At 38.9% G+C, this 25,677-nt stretch overlaps 1 protein-coding gene across 2 annotated transcripts; it reads left to right on the forward strand.

Annotated features, from left to right (window-relative positions):
- The first annotated feature begins 37 nt into the window (after positions 1-37).
- On the forward strand, positions 38-25,421 carry CEP43 (centrosomal protein 43). 2 transcript variants are annotated; one of them, XM_053382398.1, is made up of 13 exons: positions 38-139; positions 2,297-2,350; positions 3,104-3,158; positions 4,999-5,087; positions 5,603-5,740; positions 5,903-5,986; positions 11,199-11,255; positions 18,304-18,521; positions 19,650-19,756; positions 21,532-21,594; positions 21,890-21,923; positions 22,813-22,906; positions 24,533-25,421. In XM_053382398.1, the coding sequence occupies exons 1-13, from the start codon at positions 53-55 to the stop codon at positions 24,605-24,607; spliced, it is 1,155 nt and encodes a 384-aa protein (XP_053238373.1). In that variant the 5' UTR covers positions 38-52; the 3' UTR covers positions 24,608-25,421. The 2 variants fall into 2 exon arrangements, with proteins under 2 accessions (XP_053238373.1, XP_053238374.1); XM_053382399.1 differs by lacking the exon at positions 11,199-11,255.
- The last annotated feature ends 256 nt before the right edge of the window (positions 25,422-25,677 follow it).

Raw genomic sequence — 25,677 nt, forward strand, 5'->3', positions numbered from 1 at the left:
GGGGCTCGTCTCGTCACTAGCTCAGTTTAGGCGGTTGTCAGGGAGAAGCAAGATGGCGACGGCGACGGAGGAAGACACGGAGCTGAGGGATCTCCTCGTGCAGACGCTGGAGACGAGCGGGGTGCTGAATAAAATCAAGGTGAGGAGCTGGCGGAGAGCGGGACGGAGGCTTTATGGGATGGAGGGGAGCGCCTCAGAAGTGCGTCGGCGTGTGCCCGCCTGACGCCGGGAGAGGCGTGATGTGCGTGGAGGTGCTGGTGGCGCGGCCCTCGCGAGAGAGCGGGTCGACACCAACGGCGCTAACGGACTCCCAACTGTCATTCCCGCCCTCTGGACAATGCCGCCTAGGCATAAGTGTCGCGCGCTGCCTTTTGCTTCGTGGCGCATGCGTGGAACTCCTCCTGAAGCAATAAGAGGGTTGGTTAGTGGTCAGGAGAACATAACGGAGAGACTTCCTGCCCCGGAACAAAGGCCTGTCCCGCAGTGGCCAGCCAGGTGCTCCTGAGAAGTCCATAAAGCAGGACGTGGGAACTTTCTTTCCTGCTGTTGCTCCCCAGCATCTGGCATCCAGAGGCATACTATTTACTGATTTCTCGATTGATAGCCTTATGCTCCAGTCCTCTTTTCAACCCATTTAAGTTGGTGACCATTCCTACGTTTGGTGGAAGCAAGTTCCACAGTTTAGCAGTGCTGTGTGAAAAAGTCCTGACACCATTAAACTTTATTGGGCGATCTGAGTTCTAGTATTATGAGAAAGGGAGAGGATGTATTTTCGTGCTTTTTCTGCAGCATGTGTAATTTTATAAACATTTCGTTCTCCCCGTTCTCACCTTTTGCTAAAAAGATTGGGTGACCAGAACTACACAAAGTATTCAGAGTGTGAACATAACATAAACTTTTAACAAGGCATTACAATATTGGCAGTTTTAGTCAATATTGGACGCAGGGCTACTGTCCCAGTCTCCTCTTTACCAGGCTAAACATGTCCAGCTCCCTCAATCATTCCACATAAGGCTTGGTTTCCAGACCTTTGATCATCTTGGTTGCCCTTCTCTGCACACACATTCCAGCTTGTCAATATCCTTCTTAAATTGTGCCAGTTCACTCATATTGGGGAGTTCCTTTTGGAGCTCCTCCCAATCCCTCTTTGGTTTTGCTACCCTATCTCTAGATAAGTTATGAACACCACAGTGTGCACTTTTCTAAACTTGCACTGTAGGTTTTAAAATGACGAAAAACTGACCCTTTAAATTAATCTGAGGTCAACACCTACACTTCATAAGCTGCACTTAAAGCTCAAGCTGAGCGTACACTGACCCTGAAATGAAGGCTGAAGCCATACTTTTGTTTGTTGATTGACTTTTTCACTTTAGCTTGGTCTGTGTTTTTGTTCTTTACAGTGTAGAAGTGGGATCACTAATATTTAATACATAGTTGTTAGAATGTTTGCTGTCAGACAGGCGGCATAGACAGTTACATGACATATATTAGCTAGAATGTATAGCATTTCCCCAAGATACAGGATATATGCTTTCCAATGACCTTTTGGCATTGTTATTTGGAGTTTGACCACTTCTCTCATTCTTTGGGATTACACACACATTACCCTCCAAGAAAAGGGTTCTACAATGATAAGTTAGCACAGTCATTACTTGGGTTCATTTTTCAGAAGTGGATGCAATGTGTGGCAGAGTCTCACCTTGCAGCATGAGACAGTTCACTGATTCTTAAACAGTTGGGTAATTTGCTGTGTAGAGAGGGTAGGCATGAAGTGAATGTCCCTAGATGGAGTAGGAGAGAAGGGGTGTAGGATTTGAATTATGGATGAGAATGTGTCAGTAGAGAATGAAGACCCCCAACAGATGGAGCCTGAAGAAAGGAAACCAATCCCATGTGGGTTAAAAAACTTTACTTTTTGCAATTTCAACCCAAGCTTCACAAATTATACCAAATCAATACAATTTTGATTAAATGACTTCCCACTTGCCTTTGTTGATGTGACCTTAGCTTCTAATATTTCTGTGTTAAGTATTTTACATTATCTCCAGTTACAATCCATTACCCAAAATTATCCTTTGTCAACTGTATTTTTAGCCATTTCCAGTTGTGTTGAAACATTATTTAAAGCATTTACATACTTTTGTAAAACTTCAAGTGAGAATATAATACTTCTTTTCTTTTCATTTTGTGTAATAAATTGGACCCTTCTGTGTGAGGTTTGTCTTGGTATCTAGTTTTCTTAATATATAGTTGCAAAATGCTATACATTTATACAAATGCTGGTTCTCTGTTACAGGCAGAATTGCGAGCAGCTGTATTTTTAGCACTAGAAGAGCAAGAGAAAGTAGAGGTAAGGAGCTGCCAAAACAATGAACTTTCATTTCATATAGATGTGAAAAAGCATTAAGAAGCATAATAGAAACCTGTGTGACCTCACAACACAAGTTTTAGGGAGTTGAACAAGTGTCCCTCATTTCTATCCTTGGAAGCCAGCCTTCAGGTAGAAGTAGAATCACTGAGTTGCAGTTTGTGTTACACCTATGTCTTGGCTTGTGGGTCTTATTTGTTCAAGCATCCCAAAATCTAACCAACTGTTTCTGTCTCCCAAGGTAGACAGTATAGTTTGAGATGCCGAACTCTAGGGCTACTGCTGCAAATTGAAAGAAGGAGGGGAAAACACTGTGTGCTTTCTGCTTACTTTAAAGTCTACAGCTGATGGAAGCCAAATGCTCCAGAAAAAACAGGGTGTTGTTTCCCTAGCCTTTGGCATCATCAAGTAGGTAAAGAATGAGTCAACAGTAAATAAAATGGTGCTTCTGCTGCCAACTTACTTCCAGAACTGAAATTTCAAACTTTGTGTATTGTTGCACAAAACAGAGCATTGGTTATTATTTAATGTTTTATACTGCTCTTTTCTTCCTAGAATACCCAAGTTCAGCTTGGTTTGGGCATTCAAAATTAATCACTGCCAAATTCTGGTACTGTATGATATAGGCTTGGCTTCACCATGAGGATGCATAAGCATTCATGTATATATAGATAATTGTTATCTACCTGTTTTATATCTCTGTAATCGTTAATTGTTCTTCTCATTTTTTGACAGAACAAAACACCTCTGGTAAATGAAAGTTTGAAAAAGTTTTTAAATACAAAAGATGGTAAGCTCTGTCTCTGCTAGTTAAAGATACCATATATATTCCCAATTAATGTGTGGACACTGATGCAGATCAGTGAGGGAGTTTCTGTGGTTCTTTGGTGATGTAAGCAGGCTTAAATCACAACAGGAGATATCATTACAGTACTGTTCAAAGATGGCTCATTGCAGTGGGAAGTAGATGTACAGCAAACAGGGGTTAGCCTGTCCTTCCATAGATAAAAGCAAGCCATAGACAATTTCTGGTTAATTCAGAGCAAGGTTCACTAATGTAGAAGGCAGAACATTCTGCAGTCTGTTGTCCAGGGAGTTTTTAAAGGCCTCATCTACAACTGATGCCACTGCAGCTAACTGTGTCTGATGTTCTTACTTGCTTACCTTCTGTTTTTTCTTTGCCCTTTTTATAATCTCTGCTTTTTTTTATGCTAGAATTTTCCCAAACAAGGGCTTCTCCAAATTCTGTTAACTTTGCATCATCCCTCTTAATTTAGTTCAAATTCCATCTTGTCAGCATTTGGTTGACAGAATCTGCAAATTCTACACTTTGCTATACTTTTGTTGGCTGCAAGTATAAGCATAAAACTTCAAGCAGTTTCAGAGTGAAAGTTTTGCTCATTCCAGACCTTTGAATTATAAAACTGGAGGAAGGGAAACTAAACAGGAATTAATAAATGGATTAAAAGCTGTACTTGGACCTGGTACTTTTCTGTATGTTCTTGAGCAAATCATTCTTGCTTCTGCCTATGTAAAATAGGAATAGTAAGCTATCACGATTGTTGTATTGTGTAAAGAACACAAAGATTGTAAAATATTTTGAAGATTTAAAAGGCTTAATAAATCCTTTATTCATAATAAAACCCAAACTCAAGTGAACGACATAGTTTTACAGTTAAAGGTCAGTCTCAGCAACCTCAGTGGAAACAAGACTGCATTTCATATTTAAATGTAGGTTATAGCAAGTTTGCAGAGTGATTATTTGCCACATTTGGGAAATGGATATTTCCAGGGAAATGTGCTCAGTTGAATTGCTAACCAGTAATTGCTAGGGTTTTAGGCCTGAAGTAATTTGGAATTTACAGAAGTGTGTTTGTCCGAAATAAGACTTTAGTTTCTAGAAGATGTAAAATGGGTGGGGAACTGAATCTAGTCTATGGATCAGATCCCTGATTGCCCCCCCCAACCCATGAGTCAACTTTGATAAGTGCGCAGGACCTAAAATCTAAACTCTTTAAGCATTTAGGAACTTGTATATGACATCAAGTGTGAGGCAGGTGGGTCTGGTTTGTGGGGAACTGCCTTAAAGGCCAAATTTAGACCCATATTGGGCCACATTAGACCCATGGGTCAGAGGTTCCCCACTGCTGGTGTAAAGGGAAGTCCTCCCTGTCTTTGTAGCCCTTCATAAAGGAGTGTTTCAGAGTATATGACTTACATAGTACTAGCCCTTCCTCCACCTATTTCTCCATTCTTCCTATTTTCCCGTTCTCAAATGTAGTATCACTAATACTGGATCTTCCTTTCCTTGTCTACCTTCAAAATAACCATGCAATGAAAAGGGTTCCCTTGCTTAGAATTTCGTCCAGTCCCCGCCCAGCCTCACTACTGTACATTTAGGTTTTAATTTTGAACGCCAGTTTGGGAGCAATTTTTGAAGAAATTCAATGAACTATAGGAAGACTTGTTTATTTACAAACAAATTCATTATTGAATGCCCAAAGCATTTTTTCACTATATCATACCTGTTTTGTAAACAGTAGCACTTAACTCACATTTCAACTGAAAACGTTAATAGTGAGTGCAAATGCTGTACAGGAAAACCAAATGTGGCTCATTTCTTTTTGTAGGTCGATTGGTGGCTAGTCTGGTTGCTGAATTTCTTCAATTCTTCAACCTTGATTTTACTTTGGCTGTCTTTCAGCCTGAATCAAGCACAGTAAGTAAGCATTTTAATCATTATAACAACACATTAGAGAATAACACATTATATTCATTTTAATTCTTATAACAACACATAATATAATAACACATTTAATCATTATAATAACACATTATAACACAGTAATTTGACCAAAATGCTTGAAATTGTCCCATCCTCAATTTTGTCCCCAATTTCATTTTTCTGCATCATCTCTCCAGTTCATTAGCATGTTTACTTAGGAGTAGACATTGCATGCAGTGCGGCTTACTTCTGATTTGACATGCATAAGACTGCAGTGCTAATCTGATTTCCCCCCTCCCCCCAAAATACAATGGAACACTGTTTAAACCTTTGGTTCTGCTTTTGAATAAATGGGGGGAAGATATTAAGAACTTTAACTTGAATGTCATGCTCATGCACTTTAGGGACAATTTCTTTTTCTGTCAGCTGTCAAATCTTGAATTTGAGAAAGAACAATTGTGTAAAATATATTGTGTTAATGGCCTGGAATGCTTTATGCTTATTTTTAGTTAAATGGGCTTGAGGCTCGAGAGAATTTAGCACGGGACTTGGGAATTATAGAAGCTAAAGCTACAAAAGAAGGGCCCTTACTGCTGGAAGTGATCAGAAGATGCCAGCAGAAGAAGGGAGTGTCTAACTTTGGAGAGGTAAGGATTTTGAAAATGTGTAGTATTTTAGTTATACTAACTTTCTTAATAAACTGTTTATCTTGATGTAGGCATGCTAAACAAACTATGACAAGCAAATTAAATGTTTAAATTTTGCTGTGTTTAAAATTGTTTATTTTCTATTCTAAAACTATTATTTAGGTAGCCCCTATAATATCTGATGGTATACATTCTCCTCCAAAATCATCAGATGGAAGATCTAACATACACTCATTGCCAAGTAAGGTAAGTCAGAGTACTGGAATTAAGCTTAATATTATTTGAGAAGCAGATTTTCAACTTTCAGTTTTTTCTCTGTTCATTCTTGTCTATCAAGTCTTTCATTTTGATAATAGACCCTGTTTGACTTTCTAAACAGGAAGTAAGATATTGGGGAATGATAAAGGCAGATAACTGTTTAATGAATAATCTGATGGGATGCAGGTATAAATTAGAAAGAAGTTGGAATGTGATATTATAAAACTAGAATGACAATGTGTGATGTACAATTTTTGTTGCTACTTCATTTGAGAAGCAGAGCATGAATAGCTGAAAAGTTCTACTGCTTTTCTCCCACACTCCTGCTGCTATGCTGTAGATAAACAAGCCAAAGTCTGGATGGCCATGTGATTCATATCCAGGCATGTGGTTTATCTGAAGGAAACAAAAGGTTACAAGTGTAACCAAAGTTTGTGCTTGGCTTATTGTTCATGGTTTGTTTGGTGAAAACCAACCACAAGCACAGGTTCAGCTGATATAACAATCAAGGCTCTAGCTTCTTTTGTCTATGCTAGGAGAGAGAAGGAGCACTGCAGAAACTTTTGTTTTAAATTGTGGTTTAATGTGATCTGCAAACTAGGTCATTGAAACTTAATGTTGGGGGCAGCCTGTACCAGCTTTGTTTACTTAAGGTTGCTTGCCTGATTTGAATATTGTGGATTTATTGAGTTACCTGTATTTACCTTGCTACTTAATAAATTGGGCAAGCCTGTACTAACAAGAGTTTGGCATACTTGCTGGGGAAATTAGTTTTGTAGACCATATGGACCATATGTGACTTGTTTATTTTCATATTTGTTCTTGTTTGTTCCTTGTATCAGATAAGGAAGGTTAGATTTTTAGTAGTGTTGATTTTTTCTTTTTCCTAGTATCAAATTACAACTTAAACAAAAGAACCGTGGTGGCAGCAAGTTTGATTTTGTGAAGGCTTGTATCAGTGTTACTCTATGTAACCTTGGTTGTAGGAGCAAACAGATTTAATGAGATACATGTCTGCGGGTAGAAGACTAACTGTTGTTGATTGGCTTTGTGTTTCTAGTAGTTTTAGCAAAAGAACAAGAATATGGGGAGCCTCAAAAGAAGCAATCTCTATTTAGAAACACTTCTAAGGAGTGTGCCAATACAAAAAAGGAGGTATTGACTATCCAGCAGAATATTAAGAAGAAATTTCACCCTTGATTATCTTGAATAAAGCTTTACATTGTTAGAAGAGTTACTGTTAGAAGAGTTATTCATACATTGTTAGAAGAGTTGTTCTTTGCAACCTCTTTGCTTTTCTGTTTTCTACCTTGTCCCAAGAGACTCATGTTTCTTAACCAGATTCTTGCTTATTTTAATAAAGACTGAATAAAGAATGCTATACATAGAGAAGTACTGGACAGAGGTAAACTAACTGAAAGAATGAATGGATGAATGGATCAAAAGTAGTATGCCTCTGAATACCAGTTGCTAGAAGCCTCGTACTTCCCTTAGGCATCTGGTTGACCACTATGAGAGCAGGATACTGGATTAGGTGGCTTGATGGCTCCTTACCCATCTAGTCCACCATTCTATTTCCAGAGGCCAGGTGCTTGGTTCTTGATCTGCTGGAGAAAGTATTTAAGTACAAATGAGGATTCTTCCACCTCTCTTTGGGGAGCATTGGGGTTGCAAGAGAAAATACCAGAGGGCAATAAGACGATCAGGTCATAGAAATCATCTGTTTTGTAGGTGACAATAAAAAACTGGCATGAACTGGTAAGACATCTGCTGGTGTTGCTGTGGAACAGAGAAAATCCTCTTACCGGCTAAACAGTTGCAGTAGCTGTGGTTAAAACAGAGAGATTATGTATTCAGTGTAGCTATCATCGCTACTGATGTGATGGCGAAGAGCAAAAGGTACCTTTGTTTTAGCTTGAATGAGCTGCTTGTAGGACAGAGAACAGAGATGACTTTGTCTATATGTAGAAACAACATTGCAGAGAGAACTTCTGCCACTTACTTCATCAGTGAAGTGGGGCCCTGAACCCAACCACACTCTGATGTGTTGAACAGTAATGTGTGCCTTCCTGTAAGTTAATGTTGTTTTATGTCACTCGGCATCAATAACATTTTCCACCATGTATGCATGTCTCAGAAAGCTGTTGCCAAGCCTGACTCCCTAGTGCAATGCATTGTTTAATGTTTCTGTTTGCATACATTACAACATTGGAAAGTACATGTTAACAATTTGTCATGCAGCCCAAAGTCTTTGTTAATTTCTTGGAACACTTAAAGTAGCAGCTGTTGGTTCTAGCTTTGGAGAGTTCCTTTTATGGGTTTCATTACCTGGATTATTCCCACAGTATCATGTCATATGAATCTTCTTTTATTGGGGGCAAGAGGATAAACTGGATGAATTGGCCCTTTCTTAAATCTAGGTGAAAACTGTTCTCCGCACAATGCCTTGTGTGATCCAAAGTTAAAATCTGGACAATACCTGTTTTCGTTTTTAAAGGCAGTTTGTTGAAGAGTAAATATTGAAAGCAAGGTGGCAGTATATTCACAAAAATGCACTCCAGTTGTTTTTCCCAAGTCACTTTTTTAAGGTTTCTAAATGTTTATAGCTAATAATACAGAACTTACTTCCAGTGCTTGGCTAATCATTTGGGATCACGGGAACTATTAAACTTAACAATGTGCTAGTAATGTTTTTCTAAAGACAAAATGTTTTAGTGTTGTTTTGTGAGGACACTGTTGTGGATAGTGGTAAGAAGATTCTTTTGAATCTTGTAAGAAGATTACAATTGATGGCTACTTTTTGTTAGGCTGCTGGGCAATACTAAAGTGTTTGTTTTTGTTTGTGTGTTTTAAATGATGTATTTCTGAACACTGCTAAAAATGACTGATGGTCAAAAGGAGACTCATAATGGTACTGTCTGTGTTGAGAAACTGGAATATGATTTTGATGTCACATGCTAGAACTTTGTGGTTTGCTAAATTATACTAGTTTAAAACTATTTTAACTGGCATGACTTCCCACAATGAAAAATGAAAATGCTTTGTTCAAGGTGTATAAGTAATAATTGTAAAATCTGCATACTGGCTGTGGTCTCATTTAAGGTTTCAGTCTGAGTCTGTAAGCACAAGTTGCACATCTGTGAACAGAATTCTGTACATAGCAGCAGAGGTTACATGACTCAAGGCATTTGAATCCTACCAAGTGCTTACAGTCTTCCTAGTAGATAAATAAATTGTCCTGTATAATAATAATAATAAAAATATTTTTTTATTTATACCCCGCCCTCCCCAGCCAAGACCGGGCTCAGGGCGGCTAACAACCAATAATAAAAAGAAGTTGATTAAAATACAATTTAAAAGATTAAGATACAATATTAAAACAATTAGGGAGCAATCTCATCATAGGAGGAGAAAGGAAAAAGAAAAAGGGAGAGGGAATCAAACTGATTCTGAGTAAAAGGCCAGGTGGAACAACTCTGTCTTACAGGCCCTGCGGAAAGAGATCAGATCCCGCAGGGCCCTGGTCTCAAGAGACAGAGTGTTCCACCAGGCTGGAGCCAGTGTTGAGAAGGCCCTGGCTCTGGTTGAGGCTAATCTAACTTCCTTATGGCCCGGGACCTCTAGGGTGTTACTATATATGGACCTTAAGGTCCTCCGTGGGGCATACCAGGAGAAGCGATCCCGTAGGTACGAGGGTCCTAGGCCGTGAAGGGCTTTAAAAGTCAAAACCAGCACCTTAAATCTGACCCTGTATGCCACCGGGAGCCAATGCAGCTGAAAAAGCACTGGGTGAAAATGCTCCCATGGCAGAGACCCTGTGAGGAGCCTCGTTGCAGCATTCTGCACCCGCTGGAGTTTCTGGGACAGCTTCAAGGCAGCCCCACGTAGGGCGGATTACAGTAGTCAAGCCTGGAGGTGACCATCGCATGGATCACTGTGGCCAGATCGGGGCGGGAAAGGTAAGGGACCAACTGCTTAATGTAAAGCAACCAATTTGTTTTCCTCAGGGGGAAACTGAAGTAGTAATACTTCCTTATCAAATCTACATATATTTTATTACTTTTCACAACAAAATATCACCTTTTATAACTTAGCATATGAAATTGTACTCTTTGGCATTTTTATGGAACTTGCAAACTAATCCAATGCTCATTTACTCATATGTAAAACCCACTCTTTGATTAGTGTAGCTTACAGCATCAAAAGTATAAATGCCTTAATTTTATGCAAGCAAAATGGTGAATGAACCCAGTACTCAAGAAAGAGAACTGCACTGCATGCTACCTAAACAGTGTGTGCAGAACTTTTGCCATCTGAGAAATAAATAAACATTGAAAATAGAACCACAAATATTGTTGTAAACAGCATATACAAAATGGTTTCATACAATCACAGTATTACAATCTCTTTGTGTATTTGAATACTGAGTTAAGCAATACATAACACATTTGAATGTTTATAGGTACAGTATACACAAGTATTCTCTAATTATTTAGATTATTTTACGTAAATCTTCTTAGTGCACATTTTTTGTAAATTAAACCTGTATTAAAGCATTTCACTCATTCCAAAATTTCAGGAGAGCTTCTTTTCAGAGTTTCCCAAAGTTTCCAATTTTTCTTTCCCCGTGACCCAGGCTTTCATATCTCTGATCTTTTATCTAGAAGGTAGACTAGGTAATGAAATGCTGTAGAAGTAGAAAACGCATCTCTCTTAAAAGGAGAAATGGTAGCTTCTGTCTAGTAACACTGAATGTATTTCCTGTACTATTCCAAAAGTATATCCAAGTATAGAGGCCATACTCAAAATAGTTGTTTCACTTCCAAATATGAATGCTAAAATTTTACATGTGTGCTGGGGCAGTGTAAGCAAAGCGTGGTGGAACACAGAATTTTTTCCTGTGGCAAGAAACTGGAAAGAACATTTTGTAGATTATAATGCTTATGAAATTTATCAGACTCATTCATCACATCTCTTACCATATTTCATTTGAAGCCTGTGATTATTTTTAAGTAGGTGGGAGGTGACAGCTCATGAAGTAATCTACTGGTCAAGCAGAAAGAGAATGTAGTAGGCAAGGCTTTTAATCGGGTTTTTAGAGTGATAGCATAGATCTAACTCAATAATCTAGATTTCACATAGCATAACCCACATATAATTTGTTTTCATTTTTGTGCCGTTATTTTATTCTTGTGCTCAGATACCAAGGTATAAAGGACATCGTAAACAGAAAAGGTGCTTGGACACAACTGAGCAGGTAAAATGCATGAGGAGAAGAAACTGACAGGTGCTTGTAGTTCTACCTTTAAGAAAGAGCAGCTTGCACTAAAAATCATTGCAACTGACTCATGGCATTCGGTAAACTAACTCCACAAATATGTAGATGTAACACAGACTCTAAGGCACAATATTAATTACATTATGTAAATTTAATGCAAAGCTTATTAATAAGCTTTACCTATCTCTGTGGAGCGGGTGCTTGCTTGCCTGCCCTCCTTCCTGCTTTTTATGACTCTCCTTGCAGTTTTTGTATCAAAAGGTCACATCTTTGGATTCCAAAACTTTAACAATTAGGTTTTTTGACACAATTTCATTCAGTAATGTTACTACTGTATATTGTTAGTTCTTGGTTAACTGAAGGCCAGTTCACACATTAACTCATGAAATTAAACCCTTTCCTACCCACTTGGAATTCTGAATGTTTCTACATACCAAATATGACTTTAAAATTTGAAGCATTTGCCTGACCTTCACTTTGCTGAGGATAGAGGACCCGATAATTTCCCCCCATCAAAATGAGGGGCAGGCAAGCAGCTGAGGACTATCTAACTTTCCCTGCATAAAGGGAGAACCTTTAGGATTCCAACCAGGCAGAGCAGGGCTGACTTACCTGTGGTTGCTCATTAAACATAGTGTGTACTGGTGCTGAGATAATGGAGTGTATATCTTGGATAATCTTGAGTGAATTACTTTATCTGAAACATTTCAATTTGGCTGTTAGGGGGTTTGGACCTGTCCCTTATACAAAAACAGCTTTGTGGCAGAGTTGCAATTAAGATTTCAGGGAATAGCCACCCATTTCCTGTTTCACTTACTTGAATACAGTACTGCTGCTCCTCTGCTCCACCCCCAACCTTGTGCATCTTTTGAAAGCCAGTCCAGAAGGCATGAAGAGAGATAGGAAAGGGTGCTTTTGGTGGTTTGCTGTTTTTCCTATGAGATAGCTATCATATTCCCTTCCTTACCCTGTCCTGAAGGAATGGAGAAGGCAAAGACTACACCATCAAGTAGTGTATTTATTTTATTTATTTATTTGCATATAAAGTCTATAAGCCTTCCTGTAACAGAAGCTATTGGGAGATTAACAAGATAAAAAATGAACACAATTACAATTGAAATGTGGTAAAAAGCAGATAATAAAAACAGGTATCAAGTCTAAGGACAGATCACACCAAAATAGAAAGCAGAGAATCAAAAACTGGAGCACTAAATCATATAAAACAAAGGGATAAAGTCTACAAAGTGTAAAATAACCCAAAAATTAAAAAACATGGGAAAATAAAAATGTATTTGCCTGGCACTAAAAATATGTTACAGTAGATACCAACAAAGTCTCTGTAGGGAGACCGTACAACTATCATGGGGCTACTAGCAAAAAACGTATTTTCATAGACTTCCGGGTTGGCGCCTCCGGCAATGGCGGAGCTCCTCCGATCGGGAGGAACGTGCTCCGTGAAAAGCAGGGTCTGACCGCCACGGCGAAGGCGGAGACCCATTGAAATCACAAGCGGGAGAAGCTTGTGAACCTGGGATTCGGCTGGCACCTTTTGCGCCTCCCCTACTCGCGGGGAAACCCTGTTTTGGGGATCCAGAGCGACGTGGGGTGAGTGGCGCGGTGCTTCGAACTGACTGCTTCTTTCACGGAGTGAAGCCGCATTGCTGTTGTCGGAGAGCGCTGACTTTTTCCTGTGGACAATTGGACTTTAAACAACTACCCGTGAGTAGAACGGAAAATTGGATCCTTAAATACCTTAATTTGGCATCGAAACGGGAAGGTATTAAACAGGAAGTCCGCCTTCCTCTTTTGTAAATAGATTGAAGCAAAGACGTTACAAGCTAAAGTCTTGGAAAGCCTTTGGCAAAGGATTAAATTTCCATCGGTTAAAATTACAAAACCCCCCTTGGAAGCAGGAGAAGAGGGGGGAAATTTTGGACCTAGTGAGCCTGCAGGAGAGAGTGAAAAATCAAATTACCACTGCTCTGAACCTGGAAAAGGGCTGCCAGAAAGAGTGACGTTTTGGGAGAGTTCATTGACTGTGAACAGAACGTATTTGACAGCTAGCTAAATGAGAGAAAGATACTGTTTCCATTGTCCTCTTCTGCGTTTAAAAAGGAGGAAAAGTAACTGAAAATTGAAACTATCTTTATGGCTTGAGTTGTGTTTGAAAGGATTGATACAAGTGGAGACTGTTTCCCTCTAGAGGGAGCTTTTGAAACTATTACAGGAGTGTAACTGGGGAATCTCCAGCTGCAAGATAAGAAATTGTGAGAACCAGAGATTGACCTTGGACCATTTAAAAATGTTGACAGGAGAAGCCATAGTGACTGTATTATGCAAGATAAGCTATTCGCTGAAACAGCTTCATAAGAAGAGGGATGACATGGCTTTTAAAATTGACAACTTGGGACAAAAAGCGATTAATATGGGACAAAAAGTGAGCACCAACACAGAAATAATTCAGGACTTGGTACAGGAATCTACTTTGGCAGGACAAATTGTGGAGGATAAGGAGAAAGCTGTTGTTGTTGAGCCTAAAGTACAGTGGTGCCTCGCAAGACGAAATTAATTCGTTCCGCGAGTCTTTTCGTCTTGCGATGTTTTTCGTCTTGCGAAGCACGGTCTGTCGCAACTGCGCCTCTTCAAGTGGCTTTAAGAAAAAAGCAAACAAACTCGCAAGACGTTTTTGTCTTGCGAAGCAAGCCCATAGGGAAAATCGTCTTGCGAAGCAACGCAAAAACCGAAAAACCCTTTCGTCTTGCGCGTTTTTCGTCTTGCGAGGCATTCGTCTTGCGAGGCACCACTGCAATACAAGCGGGATCTTCAGTCCTACAGAAGAAAATTGAGGACTACAAGTTTTATGATCGAATCTAGAAAAAGTCAGATTCTGAGGACTGGACTGAAGATGGAAAGTTGGAAAGATCCCTCTATGCAGGGATTAACTGACTTCTGGGACATGGACTTGGGTCTGGAGGAGATTGAAGTTCTGGGGGCCTTTGGATTTGGAGGAATCTTGAAACATGTCCTGAAACACTTTATGGATCTTAGCTTCAACCATGGAAATGTGGCTGACCTGTCCAGAAGGAATAAAAGTATTGTCAGGTTGGAGTCTTCCAGAGATCTGCTCTCTAGAATTAAATAATATGAAGAAGACCCGCAGAAGGGACCTGGAAAAGAGTTAAGAGCCTCGGACATAAGATCTCCAGGTTGATGGACTATATGGACGGAAAGGACTGGCAGAACCCGAAACCAGGGAGAGGAGATGGTGGAAGAAGATTGGACAATTTAAAGTTTATATATATATATATATAGTAAAATTAATGAGTGATAGAAAAATGGTGGAATGAAATTTTATGGCCTTAGCAGAAATGTTATAAGGAGTTAAGCATATATAAGTACTTTAGTCTTAATGGAAAATAAGGTTAAAAATATGTTGAGATATTTACAATACGATAGAAAACAGAGAAAGATGGAAAGGATTTGCTGAAACAATTAATAGAAGTGGAATACAAAAAGGGAGGTGAGAGGAGGTCGAGGAAACAAGGGAATGAAAGATAGAGTATGGAAAAGGTGTGATGTATGTTTTTAAATTGTTTTTGTTTTGTTTTATTTAGGGTTAGGGTTAGGATTTTGTTTAGTTTAGTTTAATGTGTTTAGTTTAATGTCTTTAGGTTGTGTTTTATATAGTTTATATATTGTATTGTATTGCTTTTTTCTCTTTTGTTTCTTTTTTCTCTTGTCTTCTTTTCTTTTCTTTTCCTTTTCCTTTTTTGTAATCTTTAAAAGTAATAAATATTTTTTTTTAAAAAAAAGTATTTTCACGCATAGCTCAGTTGGCAGAGTCACTTAGAGCAGGCCTTGGGTTATGAACTGAGGTTCCAGTGCGTGCATATAGGAAAATACCATAAGGTTCTTTAAAGGCCGAGTAATGGATGACTGCACTTGACCTTTAGTTCTTTTTGAAACACTATACTGTGTCATTGGTCATAAGATGATTTGAGGGCTAGCAGGCATTTGTGGGATTGCTTTTTTAAAGTGTTTCAGCATTTTTTCTATTCTGAAAGCAGCTTTTACTTTCAACTGGTCACATCTGCAGTGTAATGTAAAGCACATGGCTTCCCCCAAAGAATTGTGGGAACTGACGTTTACCCACATGCAGACACACTCATACACAGAAAACCCTTAACAAACTACAGTTCCCAAGATTCTTTGAGGAAAGCCATGTGCTTTAAATGCATGGGGTGGATGTGACCTAACTCTGAACCAGCTTCACTGGTGTGTATTCATGATGAAACTAGACAGTCCCCAGCTTTGTCTTTGCCTCCTATTGTGTGAATGCTGGTGGGGTGGCGGGGGACATTTGCATGTGTGCAGCGGTGCTTAACCTTTCTTCCACGCTGTGATGCTTTTCTATTTTTTATTAGTTTCTAATTTGTTCTCAAGATTATATTTCCCTGGATTCATTATGTCACCTCCACTATTCTATAAGCTGCCTTGAGCAGTTTTTAATGAAAAGGCAAGATAGAAATATTTTAATAAATATATCAGTTGGACAGATAAGCAGAGGAAACTGCTTTATACTGAGTCTGACAATTGGTACACCCAGCAGAGTACAGCTTACACTGTGTAGCAGTGGCTGTCCAGAATTTCAATCGGGGTTTTTCTAAACCCTACCTGAATATGCCGGGGGTGGAACCTGGAACATTTTGCATGCAAGGCACATGCTTTAGCACTGAGCTGTGGCCACTGCCTTCTCATTTGCAACCTTTTCAGTGGCCATTTCCCCCTTATTGCCAGATCAAAGATAAAAAATAGGCCCCCAGCTGAAGAATTGGGAAGGAATGATAGGTGGGGGGAAGGTAAAGGTTAAGCACTCCTACCCTCTGATAACTGCACTAAAACCCACCTTAAAACCCCTCCCCAATATTGCTATTAACTATATAGCAGGTGTTTGGGGAATGATGTGCCTACCTGTTTGCATTGCATAGTTTTTTTCAGCCTGTAAATCTTTATGGAAGGACAAGGGTTTGGATATCATCCTTCTAGGATGCTGCTACTGAGAAGTGGTAATAGTAATGCTTAGTATTTGTATACCACATTTTAAGTGTTCAGAATAGTTTTTAAGTCATTCATCCAAAGTTGTAATTTGTTTGATTATATGGAAATTTGCATTAGTCAGCCTTCAAAATCTAGATGAAATTTCTAGATGAGCGGTTAATGGCAATTTACCTGCTAGAACTACTAAATTGGTTTCAGAACTGGTTAGAATGAAACTGACATAAATGCTTAACTATAAAATTAATCAGATTACTAATACAAAAATTCTATTCTAAAAAAATTGTAGTTTTGTTGAATTGTGAGAGCCCGAAGAAGAGTTTTTGATACCACACCTTTTAAATTTTTAACTCTAGTACTGTATATGTTTTATATTGGGGTAAGGGACCTGAATTTAAAAGTAATCGCTGACACTCCTTATGCAGATATTGTTGGCATCTGTCTGTCTTGGGAAGAGTGTACCTTTGGAGAGTTTCCTGCTGTGGCTGTAGAGAACAATACAGTAGAGACATATTTTATTACAGGTGGGGCAGATGAAGTCATCTGGTTTTGGTGCTATAGGTGTGCCATGGCATTTCTTCCCTCTGCTTCTTAAAGTGGTCATTCCTCCTCTGGTCACCACTATGGCTACATGACCTGACTGTCTCCAGGCACTACAATTGTCTGCAAGGGATTCCCATACCAGCCTTCACGTCACATTTGCAGACATCTTTTTAACACCGAATTGGTCTGCCAGCAGGCCTAGTGCTCCCTGCTATCTTCCATTCTGTGTACATGACCAAACCAGTGTAGATGTCACAGAGACAGGGTTGCAAACATGCTGGGAATGTGGGCTTGGGAGAGCGCATCTTTCTTTGACATTTTGTTTTGCCATGTGATGCGGGAAATCTGCCTGACGCAGCACAAATGGAAGGCGTTGAGGCATCGCTCCAGGCGGGTGAAAGTTGCCCATGACTCACTTCCATAAAACAGTGTACTCAGTACAGAAGCCTGGTAGACCTTCATCTTGGTATTGGTTGTTAGCACCACATTTTCCCATACCCTTTTGGAGAGGTGAGCCATTGCTGTAGCTGCCTTGCCAATACGATTGTCCAGCTCAACATCGATTGAAAGGTTATGGTGAAGCCCAGTCTACCACCTCAAGCATGTGGCTGCCTATGCTGATGTGTGGAGTGCTGGCTTGGAATGCTGGCAATGTCCTGACCCATCAGGCTGATAATGAGGTGGGACTCCATGCAGGCTTGGGCAAAATGGTTGGTGGAGATGTGGAAATAAATTTACCAGTCTTATGAATGAAAAATGATACTGCTGTTTTATTGAGTACTGCATTTTATTTATTTTGCTTCTATTAATCTGGTAATTTTAGGTTGAAGTCCTACATCTATTTAACCTTGGATTTAACTCCATTGAAGTCGTTGGGCTTTAGGATGGTACTTAATACTTCTTCTAGATAATGTTTTTATGTTGCCTTGGATGCTCATGCAGTGTAAGGGTTATATATCCCATATAAAATGAAGCTGCCAAGTAAGTGTGTTTTAGGATTATACTTTAAAATTGATTTGGGGCTCAAGTGAGTAGCAAACATCTCAAAACTTTAATAACTATAACTGTTACGGGTTAATAACTATAATAACTCATTAACTTTTTATGGTGTTATTATATGGCATTATTGCTGTAAACATACTTTGATTTTTTTTTAATGCTACAGTGGAATACACATATTTAAAAAATAAATAAGTGGGAAACCTTTATCTTTTAAACTTCTTTCTTTACAAGATTGTGAAACTGGCATTTCTGTCTACACATTGCAATCAATTTAACAGATAATTGAAGTTGAAGTTGAAGTGACATTGTGCCTACATGACTATCGATGTACTACTGTATGTTCTTTTTTTGTATACAAAAATGGATTATAGCTCAAGGGAAGCAAATTATATGACTTGTTTAAGGAAATGGTTTGTTTGTTTTTTAGGTTACTGGAACAAGTCATAGTGATACAAGCATCTTGTCTGGAGAAGCAAAGAGCAAAGGCAGCATTCACTCCTTACCCAATGAAACAAAACTAATTTCTCAACCAAACAAAGATGTAGATACCAAAGAAAAGAATAATCTAGCAGTAGGAGAAGATGCTGCAGAGGGAGATTCCTTCTTTGATGATCCCATACCAAAACCAGAACAAAGTTATGACTGGTAAATTGAATGAACTACAACTATAAATGTTTCCTTTTGACAATAAAATAGTTAGACGTTTTAGGCTGCAGGATGCTGCACTTTTCTACCTTAAAATAAATAAAAGAGAGGGTTCATGTTTTGCACAAAATGTAGAAGAACAGTTTGTTTCAGTGCCCATAGATTGCCCTTGTGTTTCTCCCATTTACAAAAATCACTTTTTTCAAAAATAAGAAAATATATTTCCTACTTGACAATAGAACCCTGTAATTCAGAAATATTTATATTCATGTCTTTATATATGCAGATGTATTTTGTGATGATGACACCATAATGGCTTCAGTGTGTTTGCAAAGGCTGGCAGTGTCGGGACACCAGTGCTTCAACTTAGAGAATGATGGATGAAGCCCTGCATGCAGCAGAGCTTCAGAATATTCTGTCTAAAAGTAGCTTTGTGCATCAACTAAGCTGTCCCAGAAACTAAATGGCACTTCGAAACCCGCCTCCAACACAAGCCAACACTGATCAAACTCAATGTCACTGCATGACAGAAGTGAGACTTGATCAAGCAGATCTTGGACTAGCTCAGCCCCTCCCTAGTCTTGGAATGCTCTGTTTCAAGGGCTTTCTGCTAACTGCTGTCTCCAGGCATCCCACCAGCAGGCAGCCTGCAGAGTCCAGCTTAGATGGGAGAGAAAAGCAGAAGACACTTCAACCCTGTCTAAAAGTGAACAACAAGCTGATGTATTGAGGAGGGCGGGTGGATTGCTCTGCACACGTGCAAATGGTATGTTGTGCACAGAATATTTTCCTTGAGGCAAGTGGAAAAATTGTAACAGCCAAATGGTTGTTATTGCATACTACTTTATACAGGTTCAAGGAATAATCAGCTCTGATGCCATGTCTGCTTCTGAAGAAAATTTTACTTGAATTCAAAATCATAACATGGTTGATACAGTTTATATTTATATTTACATCTGAATCTCTTCCTCTGGGTTATGTTGATAAAACATCACATGACATAAACAGTTACACAGAAGAGGCTTTGTGTGCAGAGCTTTTCTTGCCATATCTGGCATCTGGCATTCATGACTCAGTTTGAAGCAGTTAAAAAATGATGTATCTCTCCCCCTTCCCTCCTTTTTAAAGGAAGAATGACTCTATCAAGGAAGGAAATGCTTCTCTTTCTGATGTACCACCTATAAAGACTGGTCTGAGCTCTTTGTCTGGAGCACCTCCTCTAAAAAAGTCTGACAGTAAGTTGTTGAGTGAGAAATTACGCTTGCTTGCTCTAAATATTATAATAATCTTGCATTACAAGAGCATACCTTCACTTAGCTTTGTGCTAGATCATTGCCACTCTGGTGTTGTTGTAAACAGTTTAAAGTTATTATTTTGCACCAGAAAAAGAGGATAGGTACCTAGCTGTGATAAATGCTGTGCAACCAGGACTAGTTGGCAAATAGTGACGTAGTGTTCTTGTGCATTGCTGGGTTGCAGCACGTTACTCCCGACAACCAGTTCAGGTGCTATAAAGCTAACCTGTGGACTTGCAGAAATTGTTGAATTCCAGTTCCCATCAACTAGCATAGCCAATGGTCAAGAATGATGGGAAATGCAGTGCAGTAACACCTGGAAGGCCACAGGCTAGTCACCCATTCTGTATAGAATCCATTCAAATTTCTGCGTCCCCCACTTTTCTTGTACATAGGTTCTAATTTATATAGCATGCATCTTTCTTTTATATGATCTGCTGACTATTATAATGGACCCAAAGCAGATTACAATTTTTAAAAAGAATCTGTTCAATCAGCAAAACAATCAAATAACATCTTAGGCACACTTTCATTCTATATTTCTTGGATAGCTATCAGTTTTCAACTGCAACAGTCACCTTTTAGGAAGTAGGAGAATGAATTGGCAAGTATGTTCTCCAGTATTATATGAAGATTGCATTCACATATCACAATAAGCTATAAATCATGACTTACTGTGCATAAACAAATCTCACCTGCTTTTTCTTCTCCCTACTCATTGCTAGGATGAAAGAAACCAATATTATTGGCTTGGCATTAAAGCAGGGATCATGGTTTATTTCAGTACAAACAAACACAGTCTGTAGCCAAGGTTTTTTCTTGGCTTACTGATCATATTTTGTTTCCTCCCAGTCAATGGCAGTCAGCGGGGCACCTGGCTTCCACCTGGCAGACACCTCTCCCACTTACTAGGAGCCAAGAGGCATAGGGAGCTCATGGGGGGGGGAGCAGGAGAGTCAGATTGGATCCACCACTGGACCCACACAGTGTTGAGCTCCCCACACCTTGCCCCTTTCCTGCTCAGAAAGCAGTACCGCTGCTTGCTATTCAGAAGCCAGGTGCGCAGTGCAGCCTTCACACCAACTGCAACTGCTTCCAGTACAAGCAGGAAGGAGTAGTGAAGTGGCCTCGGTCCAGAATATCTGAAGGAGTATCTCCACCCCCATCGTTCTACCCGGACACTGAGGGCCAGCGCCGAGGGCCTTCTGGCAGTTCCCTCACTGTGAGAAGCCAAGTTACAGGGAACCAGGCAGAGGGCCTTCTCAGTAGTGGCACCCGCCCTGTGGAACACCCTCCCACCAGATGTCAAAGAGAACAACAACTACCACACTTTTAGAAGACATCTGAAGGCAGTCCTGTTTAGGGAAGCTTTTAATGTTTGATGGATTACTGTATTTTAATATTTTTTTGGAAGCCGCCCAGATGGGCAGGGTATAAATAAATTATTATTATTATTATTATTATTATTATTATTATTATTATTAGCAGGGTATAAATAATAAATTGTTGTTGTTGTTGTTCATACATAGTAAGCCATGGTTTTTGTCTTATCTTGACATGAGAACATGAGCATAGAAAATCAGCATGGCTGCTCTTATTACCAACATAGCAACTTCACATTTTCACTCTGTCATCTATCTGGTTAACATGCATTTTGAGTAGGTTCTGTAGGAAGCAGTTACACACTTTTGATCTTCCTAACCTCTGTTTTACAGATGCAAACTCAATTTTGAAAGATGTAAAGATGATGAATTCTAAATTTGGATCACTTGAACTAGGCAAGTAGCTCTTCTTCAGAAGGACACCATTAAGAACTTTTTATTGCCACATCTTGTTTGGTAATTGTTCAGACAAAAGATAAAAATTATTTCTATGCATAGATTAATGTAATAAGTTTGATGAAATGCTTTGCAGCATGTTAAAAACTGTTCTACAGTTACTGTTTTTCAGAGGGGAATCCTCATGGTCCTATTTCCATTGTTAAACTAGGCTGATAGCAAACACATCTTTCTAATTAAATACTGTATGTAATTTCAAGTTTTCTAATCCTTCATTTTAATAATTTACAAGCAGGGGATGAAGAGGAATATGCTGATGACTTCAATAGGTAAGAGAAAATTCAGAGTGGTATACTTCAAGCATTTATTTGCATTTGATATAAGTTAAAAAGAATGCCCATTATTTTTCAAAAAGGGTTTAAAAAGTTGTGTTTCCATATAGCTATACACCACACAAGCATTTTCAAACTATTTACTGCTCTTTTATTAATTTCTTGACGTTCTAATACTCTGGGCATGTTCACACATTATGGAAAGTCATGGCTAGTGAACATGCTGATAATTTCCAGTTTGCTCCTTTTTGTTAACCAACCATGATCCTTGACTTAGTGTTGTGTCTGAGCTGGGGATCATGTTTGTTTCACTCTGCACAAACCTTTGCTTCAGGTAATAATTTGTTTGGAGTGAAACAAGACCCTGATCCCTGGTTCAGATGTAACACTAAGCCAAGGATCATGGTGTTTTTCTCCAGCTTGCTAGTAGAAAGGAGTAGAGTAAAAGCTATCTACATATTCAACATAAACTATTAGCCATTGATTACTGTGACATGAACGCAGCCAATTATGTGCTTCCAATTTTGATGTGTGAAAATATATTTTTTTTAATGAGCTGTCTTGGTTGGTTCTTGAAGTCAAGTAAATATACACTTCCTTAAGTGATCACATGGCACCCACAATTCTCTATAGAATCACTTTGTGGGATGTGGGGAGCTCCATGTAAGTCACTGGCACTTTGAAGTAACGACTCCTGGTATTTGATGAATTTACCTTACTGTAGGATCTTTTAAGCAGTTTAGCCCACACGAAACTTTGAAATTCAACATTTTATTTATTAGGTATTTAGAAATGTTTCTCGTAGATATTTTAATTTATAAGGTGTTCTTTAACATTAAAGAATAGAGCTTTATTGTTTCCATCTTTTAACTTTTCCTCATGTCAGTACTAGTCATCGGTCAGAGAAAAGTGAAGCCAGCATTGGTGAAGAAATAGATGACATTTCCGTAGAATTAGACGACTTCAATCCTAGTGATAAAGTACGTATATTATACTTTACATCGGGGTGGGCATGTATCCATTTTCATTCTCAGTAGAAAGCTATTTGCATAGAATCCCATTTTTGTATTCTGAAGGTTGCTTGCAAACATATTGTTATTGTGAGAAACTGTTAAGCCAAACAATAGCTATACCTGTTTGCAACTGTGTTTAAGGGACCCTTGCCAAGTGCCACCTAGTGGGCCACCTACTTTTAGTGGGATCCTCACTCCCCAGGTGGTTTACTTGATTGCAGCAGGGGTAGTCCAAACAGTGCCTGGTGGTTGAGTTTGGGAATCAGCATTTCAACCCCACAGTGCCCCAGAACAACACTACATCAGGGATACTGTAGGACATTTAACTGATGGCTCTCAGACCTAGCCTTGCAGCACTGATTGGAACACCAGGCAGGGGGATTGGGATTGAAGGGCAGGCAAAGGGGAATGGGAGTTCTAGTTCACAACATCTGGATGGTACCACATTAGCAACCCCTGCCCTTTCTCCTTACTGTGCAGAATGAGTAATGTGTGAACTGAGCTCTGCTTCATTTATTTGAATGTAAGATCTCCTTAATAATTGCAGTATATTCTCTATTTGAAGGAGAATGAGAGGTGGAGGTTATGGTTTCAGGGATACTACATATTTCAAGAAGCATAGCACAGTATAGCTCACACATGCTTTTTCCATGTGGTCAAAATAAGGGAGGGAGGGGTGGCAGACTCTGAAACATACTGAGATTTTCCCAAGTAACTAACAGTCTCATGTGCACTTAATAAAGATTAATACTTTTAAGTCTCCAGTTCAGGCAACAGAATTATCTGTATGATCTGAATCACTGTTCTCTTACCTCAGGAGTATTCTGTAGCCTCTCTGTACATTAACAAATGCCATTTCATTCTTCATTTTGCTTCAGTAGCAAGTATATATTGTAAAAGTTCATTTTTTAATCTTCACTGAAAAGAAATGAATAATGTGTTTGAGTATATGAAATTGCTAATATATTTCCCCAACTATGGATGAAATCCATCATCATGCCAGCAAACACAGTGGAACTTCCCCTTCTTCTCCTTATGCCTGCATCTGCTCCATCCTGCACCACAATCTGCTGCAGAGAGTCTCCCAATCTTCTGGAGCAGATTTTAGGGGCATGCTGTAGGGAAGAAGAGAAGGGGAAGCCCTGTTGGTAGCATTACAATAATAAAATGAACACAAGCATCAGCAGTGGCACAAAGCTTCTAAATATTGATTTTTAAAATATGGTCTCCTTCCTTATTTTACTGGAAACTTAATGCACTAAAGCTGCTATCCTATACAAGCTTTCCTAGGAATATGTTTCATTGAACTCACTAAGACTTACATAGGGTTGCCATATGTCCACTTTTCCCAGGACATGTCCTCTTTTTCACAGGTAGAGTCATCATAGCAAATGTGTCCTCTTCTTTGTTCTTTAAAATATGGCAACCCATATAGATAGATAGTGGTGTGTTGCCTCTTGCTCATAGGAAAGTACTTGAGATCTTCTTGATAGGAGTTTTTAATAGAAGATAATGTTTTAAAGAACAGCTTAGCTATAAAATACACTGGATTTTAAACATCAGTTAACATTTTAATATTTTCTTTTCTCCTAGCTTGAAGACTTCACACAAGATTTCACCATTTCTCAGTTAAGTGGTGAAGCAGATTACTTAGAGGATGTTGCATGAGTAGAACAAGCAAAGATCTTAATTTGTTGACTTGAAGAACTTTGTAGACTATATTTTAAGACAATCACTCTGCTGAAATATCCCCTCCCAAATTGTGCCTTGTGTTTCAACAGAAACTCCCCCAACAAACGAGTTGGGAAAAGAGTTTTTAAACTTGTAAGAACTGAAAGAAGAAGTAATTTTGGAGCGTGGTATTGCGGTCTCGTTAAGCTAATTCGTATGTGTAATATGTCAAATATTTCCCAGAAAGATGTCCGTTGCAGGCGACAGACACATCAAGATGATTGATCTACAAGAATTCATAAGGGAAGAGATCTACAAAACAGATAAACAGTGGCAAACATGGCTTAATGTCATGGCAACCATTTGGCTTTTTGCTGAAGAACAAACAGTATTTGAACTTGCTCTTCTGTTGACCTAATTAAAATTACAGTTTTTCTCTCTTAGCTGTTGAAATTACTTTAGTGGCCAGGAGATATGAACCAAGATCTTCAAAACTGACTCGTTAGATTGCCTAACATGAGGCATATTAAAATACTTTAGTGGCTGAATCATGAATCCCTGTGGTTTCTAGTAAGTTGGTCCATTGTTGCAACTTAGGTGCTTAGTTTTGCATGGCCAAGATCACTAGGTACTTCTGAAAATTGCAGCTGGAATATGAGCCTTAACTCTAAACTTATTTTTATATATTTAAACATTTGTTATTCTAAGATAGCCTTTTGTTTGTTAATTTAATGAAAGCTATAAATGGTTGTTAGCATGAGGGTTTTTTCTTTGAAACACAGCTTAATACTGAATAAAACTATTCCAAGAAGGACTGTTTTAAAGTTTGGGAATGTTATGTGATGAGAATCCTTCACTTAAAATGATTGTGTGTGTGTGTGTGGTCTTTTGTTTTTTATGTGTGGATTTGAAGAGCATTTAATCTGGGCCTCTCTGAAGTTGCGGATCACACCTCCTGCATCAATTTGAACCTAAATATGTAAAAATGGCAAACATCTAAAGCATCCCTTTGTAAGTTCATTGAAGCCCCCTATGCAAATTAGCTTTCAGTCCTAAAAGTGTGTATA

Source organism: Podarcis raffonei, chromosome 3 (genome assembly GCF_027172205.1).
Source record: "Podarcis raffonei isolate rPodRaf1 chromosome 3, rPodRaf1.pri, whole genome shotgun sequence".
In the NCBI taxonomy this organism is placed as follows: domain Eukaryota; kingdom Metazoa; phylum Chordata; class Lepidosauria; order Squamata; family Lacertidae; genus Podarcis; species Podarcis raffonei.